The 14,313-nt window shown below is 46.7% G+C and overlaps 1 protein-coding gene across 1 annotated transcript in view; it reads right to left on the reverse strand.

The window, feature by feature from the left end:
- npl (N-acetylneuraminate pyruvate lyase (dihydrodipicolinate synthase)) overlaps window positions 1-14,313 on the reverse strand; it is a 30,306-nt gene that overhangs the window by 6,407 nt on the left and 9,586 nt on the right. Inside the window, exons 6-9 of the mRNA XM_070887143.1 lie at window positions 14,271-14,313; window positions 12,782-12,874; window positions 12,553-12,698; window positions 11,030-11,076 (exon numbers count right to left, since the gene is read on the reverse strand). The exon at window positions 14,271-14,313 is cut by the window's right edge and continues 33 nt beyond it. Coding sequence (XP_070743244.1) covers window positions 11,030-11,076; window positions 12,553-12,698; window positions 12,782-12,874; window positions 14,271-14,313 — 329 coding nt within the window. The remainder of the gene's footprint in view (window positions 1-11,029; window positions 11,077-12,552; window positions 12,699-12,781; window positions 12,875-14,270) is intronic.

Here is a 14,313-nt window from a genome sequence, read left to right on the forward strand (position 1 = left end):
GCAGTATACAAAACTCGCAGCAGCTAATGAACAGTTTTTTTTAAAAAAGCTGACAACTCACAAAAGAACATACTAATGAAAAACAGCACTGAGTAAAGGCCTATGACCAAAGTCACTGTTTCAAGATGGCTCAATAAGTTACATTTCTTTTTATTACACTTCATTTTTTTTAATGAATGTTTGGAGATCACATTCTACAATTCCGTTGTTTTATGTGAAAACTGAAACTCAATGACCTCAAAACACCCAAGAAGAAAGTAGGTACAATGGGAGTGCACTGGGACCCGAATTTGTCATGACCCAATATTCTATCAGCTGTATCATAGGAAGAGGAAAACTAAATACACAAGAGCACAATTTTGCAGTCGCAAAGAACATGAAGAGGCCAAGCGCAGGCAGCGGAAGGAGCGTGCAGCAAACCAGCCCCACCGGCCCCTTCCCTTGACGAATGTCTGTCCCACCTGTAACAGGGTCTGTGGCTCTCGATTTGGACTGTTCAGCCATCAAAGAATTCACTTTGGGAGTGGAAGCTGGTCCCCAAGGCCTGTTCCTCACTCTGGAGTGTCTTATTAAAGACTGAGGTCTTCCTCGATTCCGAGGGACTGCCTACGATGATGATGACAGACACATGTGGCACACATGTAGCTACAGACCCACTGACAACTTCTTGTTTTGGTCATTGCAGGCCAAACTCACCCACAATAGGCGAGAGCAGCAGCGGACGGGAGATGGGGAGTCTGACCTCCAGGACCTCACCAAGGTGGAGGAGCAAGTGTCCACCCTCATGGGCGCACCAGTCGTGGTGGTAGCGGCCGGCGAGGCAGAGCCCCCACTCAACAATGGTTTGTGAATGAGATGGACGTTTTCTGCAAGACCCCTTACCCTCGAGTCCATGTGCCTTACAAAATGTAGCTCCAAAATAACGATGCCCCCTCCTCAACTGCTGTCCACACTTCTGCTGCTTTGTGCTTACAGATGATGAGCCACAGCCGGCCAGTCAGCCGTCTTGGTCACACGACAGGGAACTGGAGACCAGTGTGGCCACAGAATGGGACACATCCTCAGTACCAGCTCGGTGGAGAAGCCCACATTCCTAGGGTTCCCAGATCCGGTCGCTCCTGGCCCCAGTGGCCTGCAGCAATGTCCAGCACGAGGGGAAGCTTGAGGGCCAGCTCGCCAGAGCGTAAGTCGGCCCAGGAGTCCTGCTCAGAGACAGGCAGATTTGGAGGCTCTGTCCAGGGAGTCCATACAGATACACCGCGAGCTTATGGGTGCATTGGGGAGGGTGCCGCAGAGCGTGGATGCACTTGCTGAGAGTTTTCCGGAGACCGCCTCAAGCATTATCCATGCCTCTCAGCAGTCCACTGAGCCCATCCTTGACTGGCTAAACCGGGAAGTGGGCTCAACGAGCGACAGAGAGGTCCCAAAGATGATGACACATGCCATGGTTGATGTGGCAGTAGCCATGCCATCACAGGCCGAAGTCATACAAGGTCTTTAGAAACATAGAAAATAGGTGCAGGAGTAGACCAATCAGCCCTTCGAGCCTGCACCACCATTCGATAAGATCATGGCTGATCATTCCCTCAAGACCCCTTTCCTGCTTTCTCTCCATATCCCTAAATCCCCTTAGCCGTAAGGGCCACATCTAACTCCCTCTTGAATATATCCAATGAACTGGCATCAACAACTCTCTGCGGCAGGGAATTCCACAGGTTAACAACTGTGAGGGAAGAAGTTTCTCCTCATTTCAGTTCTAAATGGCCTACCCCTTATCCCAAGACTGTGTCCCCTAGTTCTGGACTTCCCCAACATCGGGAACAATCTAACCTGTCCAGTCCCGTCAGAATCTTGTATGTTTCTATGAGATCCCCTCTCATCCTTCTAAACTCCAATGTATAAAGGCCCAGTTGATCCAGTCTCTCCTCATATGTCAGTCCAGCCATCCCGGGAATCAGTCTGGTGAACCTTTGCTGCACTCCTTCAATAGCAAGAATGTCCTTCCTCAGATTAGGAGACCAAAACTGAACACAATATTCCACATGAGGCCTCACCAAGGCCCTGTACAACTGCAGTAAGATCTCCCTGCTCCTATACTCAAATCCCCTAGTTATGGAGGCCAACATACCATTTGCCTTCTTTACCGCCTGCTGTACCTGTATGCCAATTTTCAATGACTGATGAACCATGACACCCACGTCTCGTTGCACCTCCCCTTTTCCGAATCTGCCACCATTCAGATAATATTCTGTCTTCGCATTTTTGCCCCCAAAGTGGATAACCTCACATTTATCCACATTATACTGCATCTGCCATGCATTTGCCCACTCACCTAACCTGTCTAAGTCACCCTGCAGCCTCTTAGCGTCCCCCTCACAGCTCACACCGCCCTTCATCCAAATCATTGATGTATATTGTAAAGAGCTGGGACCCCAGCACTGAGCCCTGCGGCACTCCACAAGTAACAGCCTGCCATTCTGAAAAGAACCCGTTTATCCCGACTCTCTGCTTCCTGCCTGTCAATCAGTTCTCTATCCACGTCAGTATATTACCCCAATACCATGTGCTTTGATTTTGCACACCAATCTTGTGTGGGACCTTGTCAAAAGCCTTTTGAAAGTCCAAATACATCACATCCACTGGTTCTCCCTTGTCCACTCTACTAGTTACATCCTCAAAAAAATTCTCGAAGATTTGTCAAGCATGATTTCCCCTTCAGAAATCCATGCTGACTTGGACTGATCCTGTCACTGCTTTCCAAATGCGCTGCTATTTCATCCTTAATAAATGATTCCAACATTTTCCCCACCACTGATGTCAGGCTAACCGGTCTATAATTATCCGCTTTCTCTCTCCCTCCCTTTTTAAAAAGTGGTGTCACATTAGCTACCCTCCAGTCCATAGGAACCGATCCCGAGTCGATAGACAGTTGGAAAATGATCACCAATGCATCCACTATTTGTAAGGCCACTTCCTTAAGTACGCTGGGATGCAGACTATCAGGCCCCGGTGATTTATCGGCCTTCAATCCCATCAATTTCCCGCCGAAGCATATCCTTCAGTTCCTCCTTCTCACAAGACCCTCGATCCCCGAGTACTTCCGGAAGGTTATTTGTGTCTTCCTTCGTGAAGGCAGAACCAAAGTATTTGTTCAATTGGTCTGCCATTTCTTTGTTCCCCATTATAAATTCACCTGAATCCGACTACAAGGGACCTACGTTTGTCTTCACTAATCTTTTTCTTTTCACATATCTATAGCAGCTTTTGCAGTCAGTTTTTATGTTCCCAGCAAGCTTCTTCTCGTACTCTTATTTTCCCTCTCTTAATTAAACTCTTTGTCCTCTGCTGAGTTCTAAATTTCTCCCAGTCCTCAGGTTTACTGCTTTTTCTGGCCAATTTATATGCTTCTTCCTTGGATTTAACACTATCTTTAATTTCCCTTGTTAGCCACAGTTGCGCCACCTTCCCCGTTTTATTTTTACTCCAGACAGGGATATACAATTGCTGAAGTTCATCCATGTGATCTTTAAATGTTTGCCATTGCCTATCCAGTCACCCTTTAAGTATCATTTGCCAGTCTATTCTAGCCAATTCACGCCTCAAACCATCAAAGTTACCTTTCCTTAACTTCAGGACCCAAGTTTCTGAATTAACTGTGTCACTCTCCATCTTAATAAAGAATTCTACCATATTATGGTCACTCTTCCCCAAGGGGTCTCGCACAACAAGATTGCTAATTAGTCGTTTCTCATTACACATCACCCAGTCTAGGATGGCCAGCTCCCTGGTTGGTTCCTCGACATATTGGTCTAGAAAACCATCCCTAATACACTCCAGGAAATCCTCCTCCATGCATTGCTACCAGTTTGGTTAGCCCAGTCAATATGTAGATTAAAGTCGCCCATGATAACTGCTGTACCTTTATTGCACGCATCCCTAATTTCTTGTTTGATGCTGTCCCCAACTTTACTACTACTGTTTGGTGGTCTGTACACAACTCCCACTAGCGTTTTCTGTCCCTTGGTATTCCGCAGCTCCACCCATACCAATTCCATATCATCCAAGCTAATGTCCTTTCTTACTATTGCATTAATTTCCTCTTTAACCAGCAATGCCATCCCGCCTCATTTTCCTTTCTGTCTATCCTTCCTAAATGTTGAATACCCCTGGATGTTGAGTTCCCAGCCTTGGTCACCCTGGAGCCATGTCTCCGTGATGCCAATTACATCATACTCGTTAGCTGCTATCTGCGCAGTTAATTCGTCCACCTTATTCCGAATACTCCTCACATTGAGGCACAGAGCCTTCAGGCTTGTCTTTCTAACACACTTTGCCCCTTTAGAATTTTGCTGTAATGTGGCCCTTTTTGCTTTAGGTTTCTCTGCCCTCCACTTTTACTTTTCTTCTTTCTATCTTTTGCTTCTGCCCCCATTCTACTTCCCTCTGTCTCCCTGCATAGGTTCCCATCCCCCTGCCATATTAGTGCTGTTGGGGAGGAATTAAACTATCAAACACTCCCCCTAGGACATTGGTTCCGGTCCTGCCCAGGTGCAGACTGTCCAGTTTGTACTGGTCCCACCTCCCCCAGAACCGGTTCCAATTTCCCAGGAATTTGAATCCCTCTCTGTTGCACCACTCCTCAAGCCACGTATTCATCTGAACTATCACGTATTCATCGGCACTATCCTGCGATTCCTACTCTGACTAGCACGTGGCACTGGTAGCAATCCTGGGATTACTACTTTTGAGGTCCTACTTTTTAATTTAGCTCCTAGTTCCCTAAATTCGTCTTGTCGGACCTCATCCCTTTTTTTTTTTAAACCTAATCGTTGGTACCTATATGCACCACGACAACTGGCTGTTCACCCTCCCTTTTCAGAATGTTCTGCACCCGCTCCAAGACATCCTTGACCCTTGTACCAGGGAGGCAACATACCATCCTGGAGTCTTGGTTGCGGCCGCAGAAATGTCTATCTATTCCCCTTACAATTGAATCCCCTATCACTATAGCTCTCCCACTCTTTTTCCTGCCCTCCTGTGGAGCAGAGCCAGCCATGGTGCAATGAACTTGGCTGCTGCTGCCCTCCCCTAGTGAGTCACACCCCCCCCCCCCCCAACAGTACCCAAAGCGGTGTATCTGTTTTGCAGGGGGATGACCGCAGGGGACCCCTGCACTACCTTCCTTGCACTGCCCTTCCTGTTGGTCATCCATTCCCTATCTGGCTGTGTACCCTTTTCCTGCGGTAAGACCAACTCACTAAACGTGCTATTCACGTCATTCTCATGCAGTCACTGTTTGCTGGCATGCACTCTCAGACTGCTGCGTTTCAAGTTCAGAGTGATGCCGTGCAAGCAGTGATTACGGCCATCCTCTCTGTCAACCCCCAGTCCGACGGGGAACAGGCAGTGCCGCAGCAGGGTAGCAATCTAGCTCGCACATATTGCTTATGCTCTGGCTCTGCCCCGGAATAGCTGTGGGCCGCTGGAAATGGAAGGTGTTGTTCTTCCTCATGATAACAGCATTCCGGCTCCTGTCGCGGTCATTCTGCCTTTGCACCCACTACGGCCTGCACCCCAGCCACTGGAGACTGCTGCCGCCCATTCTGCGGCGATGCAGTCAGCAGCCGGGCCTTCCATATCTGGTCCAGGGCGTTCTCATAGGCCGTCTGTCCTGTCTCCCTCAGATACACAGCAGCCCTGCTGCATGCACTAAGGCCACACTGAGGAGAAGCAGTAGGCCTGGGGGGTGAGGCAGAGGGGTGATATGTGTCCCATGGGGCACTTGTCCATATGTTGCCGATGGTCATTATGTATTCTGCTGTTTGAAGGGGCGGAAGCTCGAGTTTTTATTATTTGCGGATGTGGGGTTTCTGGGGTTGTTTGAGGGATATAAATAAATAAAATGTTACTTTGACTGATCCTTCATCCCTCTTGTGTATGACTGTGGACTTGTGACGAAGATGTGGCATTTTTGTTGCACAATGCGCAGTGATTATTAGCTGCATCCCTCACCTCCCTCCATGCCATGAGTCGCTGCCGAATAGCCCTTTTGCCGGCAATATTGGCATGCTGCCTCCTCTGTGGTTGCTGCTGGTCCTCGTCACCTTGCTGGATATTCGGGGCCTTGCCAGGCTCCTGATCCTCTTCCGCTTCATCCTCCTCCCAAGGTGGGCCTGCGATCCCCACTGGCAAGGCCTGGGCCCTCATGATGGCCAAGTTGTGCAGCATGCAGCACACCACAATGAATAGTGAGACCTGGTGGGGGGAGTATTGCAGGCTACTTCCAGAGCGGTCCAGGCATCGGAATCACTGCATCAGCAGCCCTATTGTCTGCTCAATGATGTTGTGGGTGGCGGCATGGCTCATTGTAGCGTTCCTCCGGTTCTGTGGTGAAGTTGCAGAGGGGGGGGGGGGGTGGATCATTAGCCAGGTCACCTGGTCGTATCCTTTGTCCCCGAGCAACCAGCCGCGGCCTTCTCCTGGTGATTGAAACAGTGCTCTCCCGCAGGATAAACGCATCATGTGCGCTTCCAGGATAGCGAGCATTAACTGCAAGGATGCACTGCCTATGGTTGCTCACCAGCTGCACATTGAGAGTGGGATCCCTTTGTGTTTCTGAATACCTCTGCATTCTCGAATGGTGCTTGCAAGGCCATGTGTATGCTATCAATTGCTCCTTGCACACTCTGGAAGCCCTCTATCCTGGCAAACCCATATGCGCGTTCATTATGTTTTCCCATGGTTATTGGGAAGTTAACAAAGTCCATTCTGCATGTGTAGAGAGCTTGTGTGATGTCGCGGATGCAGCGATGTGCTGCGAATTGAGAGACACTGCATATGTCCCCTGATGCAGCCTGGAAGGAGCCGGAGGCATAAAAGGTGAGTGCCACCGTGATCTTCACTGCGACGGGCAGCGCAATCCTGGTGCCAATGTGAGGCTGCAGGTCTGCCTGCAGAAGATTGTACATCTCGAACGACCTCCTTTCGGAAGCACAGCCTTCTGACGCACTCGGACAAGTCCCGGTATGAGCGTTGCTGCCGGTAAAGCTGTGGGGGTAAGGCTTCCTGCCCCGACGTCTCGGGGCGCTCCTCCTTTGGCCGCCGATTATGGCCAACAGCATCTCTCGACACCGCCTTGCTAGAACATGTAGAATGTGACACAGGCGGCATGCTACTGCACCCATTAAAGTTTTCAAATTCACTTGTTATCAAGCTGTACTATTAGGTCTGTCTACCACTGCAAACTCAGGAGGCTCATGCACCATGCTCTGTGTAAATGTTGCACTGAGTGACCTCCGAGCGAAGCGCTTCCTCATCCCTTTAAGTAGCCACCAGTTAACAACAGTGGAAGGTTGTACAGACTGTTTTTCAGACGTGATTAGTGGTGGTCGATTGGCTCGTTGGCCGTGAAGGAGTTCCGAGTAGAACACTTGCTTGGAGAATCTCGTGTCATGCGTGCGAACAATGTGGCCTGTCCAGCGGAGCTGATTAAGTGTGGTCAGTGCATTCAACGCTGGTTGAGGACGCCAACGTTGGTGCGTCTGTCCTCCATGGGGATTTGCAGGATCTTGCGGAGACATCGTTGGTGGTATTTCTCCAGTGACTTGAGGTGTCTACTGTACATGGTCCATGTCTCTAAGCCATACAGGAGGGCGGGTATTACTACAGCCCTGTAGACCATGAGCTTGGAAGATTTGAGGGCCTGGTCTTCGAACACTCTCTTCCTCAGGTGGCCGAAGGCTGCACTGGTGCACTGGAGGCAGTGTTAACTCTCGTCATCAATATCTGCTCTTGTTGATAAGAGGCTCCCGAGGTATGGGGAAATAGAAACATAGAAAATAGGTGCAGGAGCAGGCCATTCGGCCCTTCGAGCCTGCACCACCAGCTTTCTCTCCATACCCCTTGATCCCTTTAGCCGTAATGGTCCACGTTGCCTAGGGCCGCACCGTGTATCTTGATGACTGGGGGAGCAGTGCTGTGCGGCGTGGACAGGCTGGTGGAGGACCTTTGTCTTACGGGTGTTTCGCGTAAGGCCCATGCTTTCATACTTTGGCTATGACTTAGAGTTCAGCCTCTATGTGCACAGACACAGGCGTCGTCCGCGTGCTGTAGCTCAACGACAGAGGTTGGGGTGGTCTTGGACCTGGCCTGGAGACGACGAAGTTTGAACAGGTTCCCACTGGTTCTGTCGTTTAGTTGCACTCCAGCGGGGAGCTTGTTGACTGTGAGGTGGAGCATGGCAGCGAGGAAGATTGAGAAGAGGGTTGGGGCGATGTCGCAGCTTGATCCTGGTCCAGATGTGGATTGGGTCTGTAATGGATCCGTTGGTAAGGATCGCGGCCTGCATGTTGTCTTGGAGCAGGTGGAGGATGGTGACGAACTTTTGGGGACATCCGAAACGGAGAACGCTCCATAGACCCTCGCAGTTGACAGTGTCAAAGGCTTTTGTAAGGTCGAAGGCGGCCATGTATATGGGCTGATGCTGTTCCCTGCATTTTTCCTCGGCCTCTGCTCAGAACGCATCTGGGCCATTGTCAGCAGTGTTGTCACCAGTTCACCTCCTGTGGTTCGGAAAATTCTCTGGTCTGGCACTGGTCAGGTCCCAAGAGTCCTGCACCAGCAAAGCAGCAACATGACCATAGAAAGAAGAGGACACCACACTACATTTTTGCTATAGGGCAACCTTACCAAAAGGACACAGTGGTCATCTCTGTCCTGAGAACTATGCCAACTGAGGCTTTAGTCAAATGCGCAAAACGCAACCCTAACCCATTGTCTTTTTTACAGCAGCGGATATTATGCCGTCCGGGTGTCTGTTGTGGAGAGGTGGGACACTTCATTAACATATTTAAATCGGGCTCCCACAGTCCATTTGGGAGCCCGGTTTAAAATTCACTGCTGCTGCACAGATTTCCCAGGGGTCAGAAAACCAGTCAGTGAAAAGGAGGCAGGTGGCTCCACAAGGTAAGTGCATTTCTCAGCGGTTCATGTTGGCTAGAAGTCCTCCCCGTAGCCCCTCAATGAAACCTTCGCCCCCTCCCCCCCCCCCGCCCCCCCATCCGCCCCCTGGCGATTGCAGCCTCTCTCCCCCAGCAGTTCCAATTGCCAACCTCTCCCTCGCCTTCCTGATTGCTGACCCCCACCCGCCCGCCACCTAACCAAAGCTGCGATGTCTGATCTCAGCCTTCAGCACTAATGGCCTCTCTCTCCCCACTGCCGTGATGGCCGACCTTCTCCCCTCTTGTGCCCGTAGCTGTCACCCACTGCCACTGGTTTTCCCACCCGGCCACTGGCCAGGCTGTCATTTTGGTCAGGAAAAAGGATCAAAAAAATTCTAAGGTCCTCCTTAAGTTCAGTTGGACCTCTGCAACCCTGGCCTTGCTGGGCCCTTCGGCCCTTTTTATCCTCCCCATAAATATCGGGAACACAGCCTCCAGTTCGAATTCAATGGCCACCTTCAAGCTGTGATATGAAAGTATGGTCCTCATCTCACTCCCATATCCAAGCCACCTGCCCTCCTATATGCTTCAGAGACATGGACCACGTACAATAGGCACCTCAACACACTGAAATACCAACGCTGCCTCCGCAAAATCCTGCCAATGGCGCACCAACGTCAGCGTTCTCTCAGGCCAACATACCCAGCATCAAGGCATTGACCAGGTCCGATGGACGGGCCATATTGCCCGCATGCCTGATACTAGACTGCCGAAACAAATTACGTCACGGCATGCGAGTCCCAGGAGGGCAGAGAAAATTCTTCAAGGACACCCTCCAAGCCTCCTTGAAAAAATGTAGAATCTCCACCGACTCTTGGAATCCCTGGCCCAAGACCATTCAAAGTGGAGAAGCATCCGAGAAGGCGCCGAACTCTTCGAGTCTCTTCAACGGAAGCACGCAGAAGTCAAGTATAAACAGCGATAGGAGCGCACGACAAATCAAGCACCCCACCCACCCGTCCCTCCATCCACCATCTGCCGCACCTGTGACAGAGACTGTAGATCCCGCATTGGTCTCAGTCACCTTAAGACTCATTTTAGTGTGGAAGCAAGTCATCCTCAACTCCAGGGGACTGCCTAAGAAGAAGACGACCCCACAAAACAAAACAGGTAAAAAAAGAAGAGCGAGATGAAAAAAAAATAACACAAAAAGAACTAGAAAAATATAAGAAGCGAACTAACAAACAACAATAAGAAAGGCACCAAATAAAAGAGGAAGAAGCAAGAGGACAAAAGCAGAAACAGAAAATAAAACAGAGAATAAACCAGCAGAGCTCAGGGAACCAGCCACACAGACAAGCACAGGTGTCAAAAGCCGCATTCTTCTACTTACTGTGAGCAATGCCACATGAGATCCACAAATACAGAGTAGCTTTGTGAAGCTTCAATCCTGGTGAGCACAGGTTGGACACTTGGGGCCACAGCGTTGAAGCTCAATCTCCTCTGCCACACTGCTCGCTCGCAATTTTTCTACATTTGGAGAGGCTGCTCACACAATTACCCCACAAGCCAAATCAAAGGAAAGCCACCAGCATCATGCTTTAGCGGTGAATTACATTTACAGCTCCAAAATTGCAAAGCCAGTGTGAGATATTCTGCCACACCAAACAAAGAAAATGTTTTATTTCTTACAGTAACAGGAATTCTTTTTTCCAATTTCACATTCTAAGAGGGAAACTAAGAGGCAAACTGACCCAGACATTGAAGAGGATATCTGCTAAAAGGTACAAATATAATGCATCATCGTGACACTAATGAAAAATAAAAACCTGAAGACACTCCTTTTATTATTACAGACAAGGGTTTGTGGTTTTTAAAATGGGAAAATGGATGGAACTGCTATGCATAATCCAAAAAACTCGTGTAGTTTCCAGAATCCTGTGTAATAAAAAATGAATTTACCTAGTCACCAAAAAACAGTGGCCCTGCTGATAATGCTATGCAAACAATTGATGACATTTCATATACTGCATAAGCATTTGAAAAAGAGGTTTGCACATAGTACCCGAGAAGAAAAAATTAAGTTTTACCTGCCAACAGCGCCACTTGCACCCAATACCACTGCAGACAAGAGTAGCTGGAGAACAAAAGATTAATTTAGAACTGGTCTATAACCAAGCAGGGCTGTCCAAAGTGCAGCCATGGGCTACAAGAGGTCCACAAAATCTAGGCAACCCAGTTATATTTGTACTTTTATTTCTTACTTGCTGATTTCTCCTTAATTTATGGGCCTAGAGGTGGAAAGAGCCATTCTTAATGCTAGTGCCTTATTGATGGATACATTCTAAATCAGAACACCAAAGTCTATGAGTATTAGCAACCTGAAATATATGCAAGTTAATAAGAACTTAGAAAGTGGAGATCAATCTGCTTTCTGAGGCTCCATGGTATTCATTGAAGCAGCCCAAAGACAAAAAGCTTGGACATTCCTGTTCCACATAACTGTAAAGCAAACTGATGGACACGTAAGGCAAGACTTTTAATCTTACTAAACCAAGTATCAATCAGGATAATTTTGGGGGAGACACAACCATGAAATAAGTTTAACAAAACAAAAACATCATCTTTCTTCCAATGGTCAGCAAAAAGTGTGTACAATTGTGGACTCAAATTTAATCTAGTCATAACTATAGTTCCCCATCCCTGGCTTCATCCTGGAATAATCTCTCCATGGTTTTCTTTATTTGGGCGCTCAAAACTGCATCTACTCAAACTGTGGCCGAACGAATGTTGTGTGCAAATGTATTAAAGTACTCAATGTCCCTACTTATAAAGCCCAAATTGCTGTTGGCCTTTTATATTTATATTGATTTATGTAACTGTATGGGCACTCTGGGCAGGGAATTATGAATTTGAACCTTTAGGTCTTTCAGTGTATTTTCTTTGAGTGTAAACTCCCAAAATAGCGAGTATAAAGGACCATCATCAAAAGGAAAAGTAGAGGCAATCAAATGGAAGTCCCTCTTGAGGCAGTGGTAGGGCAAACCTACATAGCACATCAAGAAACCCAAGGCATGGGAAGACGTCAGAAGGTAGGCAACAAAAGAACACATTCCTATAAAAAGTGCAACCCAAGGTCAATCGCTGCTGTATCAAACCAGGATGTTTTCTCATCATCCCTTGGCATAGTACCACACTCACTTGAAACTTTGTCAAGCTCAGGCAGAGAGAATGCATGATCGTATCTGATGGGATCATCTGCCATATCAACCGGATGCCAAACACTGGGATACATTCAAACCCAGCAAAAAATGATCTAAACCGGCCATGTTCTTACTGCTTGCAACAAATGTACATAATTTAAATCACAAGCTCCTCTCTTCAGTATGCAATGTGGAGTGGGGTTTGATAAGAGATATGGTTCTCCTTTAATCGGTTCTCTTGGTAAGGGTATGGGTGTACTATATGTTACCTCCTTTCCAAAGGCTTCCCATTCCTTACATTTTTCAATTTATGCATATATGTACTATTACTATTCCAATACAGGTATATGCTATTTGATTGATTTAATTAAGAATGAGATGTTAATTATGAACTATCAAAACTTTCATACCTCATCTTTTCCATACAGCAAAGCAAATTTATCCTTGTATTTGTGAACACATTGACCAAAGTCCAACAAGTCACTGCTGGTGAATTTTAATCCCTGGAATGTTGGAATCTTTTTCTCAATCCCATTTAGCAGCTCCACAACATTTACTGTAATGAATAAAAATTATGTTAGATTTTAAAGAGTCCTTGTGATAGTCTCAAGAGTCTCTGTTGTACATTTTGATACTTACAAGATACTCCAGTTAAATCAGGAATATGGTAATAGTAGAAAGGGATGCCAGGGGCAGCAGCTGCCACTTCCTTCAGAAACTCTGTCAAAGCCTCTGTAACAACAAATACATTTTTTCACTGGCTATATATGTGCCTGTATAGAAACAATCTTATCAACTCAATGTAATATTAGCATAATATTACCAACATAATAATCATTGCACATAAAAGTAATTCATTGCATGCCCCGAGAAGTTTTGACATGAAAAGATGATGAATAAATGTAGATTTTATTACTGGCGGCTCACCCACGTTGTTGCTCTGCATTAGATAAAAGCAATGATAGTATTGTAAGATATGGTGAGAGTCAGGATATGGGAATAATGTGAAAGTATTTTTAATTGGCTTAAAATTTGAACCAGTGTAAATGGATAATGTGAAGGTGTTTTTGATTGCCTCAAATTTCGGAGAGTGCATTAGTGGAGTGAAAGGTGTGGTGGGGGCGCCTGGGGGAGAAAGAGGACAGAGTTTCTCAAGAGCCAATCAAAAAATGCATGACAGATTATTTTTGTGCTAGACACATATGCAAGATTATAGAAGCTATAATCTACAAGTTAGTTATCAAAAGTCATTTAGAAGCCCCTTTCGCCAAAAGAAACAGGGTGATGCAGTGTTACATGCGAACAAGAGTGGAGATATTTTCATCTGGTTACCTCCTAAAGTGAATGGTTTTGAAAATGTGTGTATTTCTCTCCTGAAAATATGTCATTCTGAAAATCTTTTTGTTATAACGAGGGAAAATTCCAGGTAATCTAATGGCTCAGTGGGTAAATTTGCCGCCCAGTGAGCCATTCAGAGCAGAAAGGTACCAGGTTTGATCCAGAGTCTGCTGAATTGGGTGCCGTAATTGGCCTCAGATCGTAAACATCAGTCAAGGTTGCTTCTGCTGATCACTATTCAGTTCCTAGAAAGTGTATGTGAAGGCAGAATTAGGCTCAGCTGGAAGCCTTCTGATACTCAAAAGTCTAGACTCAAAACCACCAAGGTGAAATGTTGGAGGAATTCAGTTGCCCTTGGAGCTATACACCAGGACAAGTTGACCTTTAAAAGAGCAGAGATGAGGAGAAAATGGAAATGAAAAACAAAAAAGGTTCATTTAGTTGCCACACCAATCCGATTAACGTGATTTACAGTTTTCCCTGATACTGAAAATAAGGTAGATCCTTTCAAAAAGGATTATTTTACTGTACATTCATTTACACTTTAAAATGTTCTTTAAATTGACCAATTCTAATATTCCACAGCTACATTTAATCAAAGAATTCAGTGACATTCTTTCAATAAGGTTCATACACATCCATTTCGAAAGTGATTTTCACCGACACTACTGTGCAAAAAAGAGTCAATCTTTTATTAAGATCAATCTGCTTTGTGTACTATGAACTCTGACTTAATAGCCAGTCACTGTTTTGGTCAGCAATCCCATGGAAATTGACATAAATGCACAACCTATACTTTGAGGCTTGAAAAAGAATGGTGAAATGACTGCAAT

This window comes from Pristiophorus japonicus, chromosome 8 (genome assembly GCF_044704955.1).
Source record: "Pristiophorus japonicus isolate sPriJap1 chromosome 8, sPriJap1.hap1, whole genome shotgun sequence".
Taxonomy (NCBI): Eukaryota; Metazoa; Chordata; class Chondrichthyes; family Pristiophoridae; genus Pristiophorus; species Pristiophorus japonicus.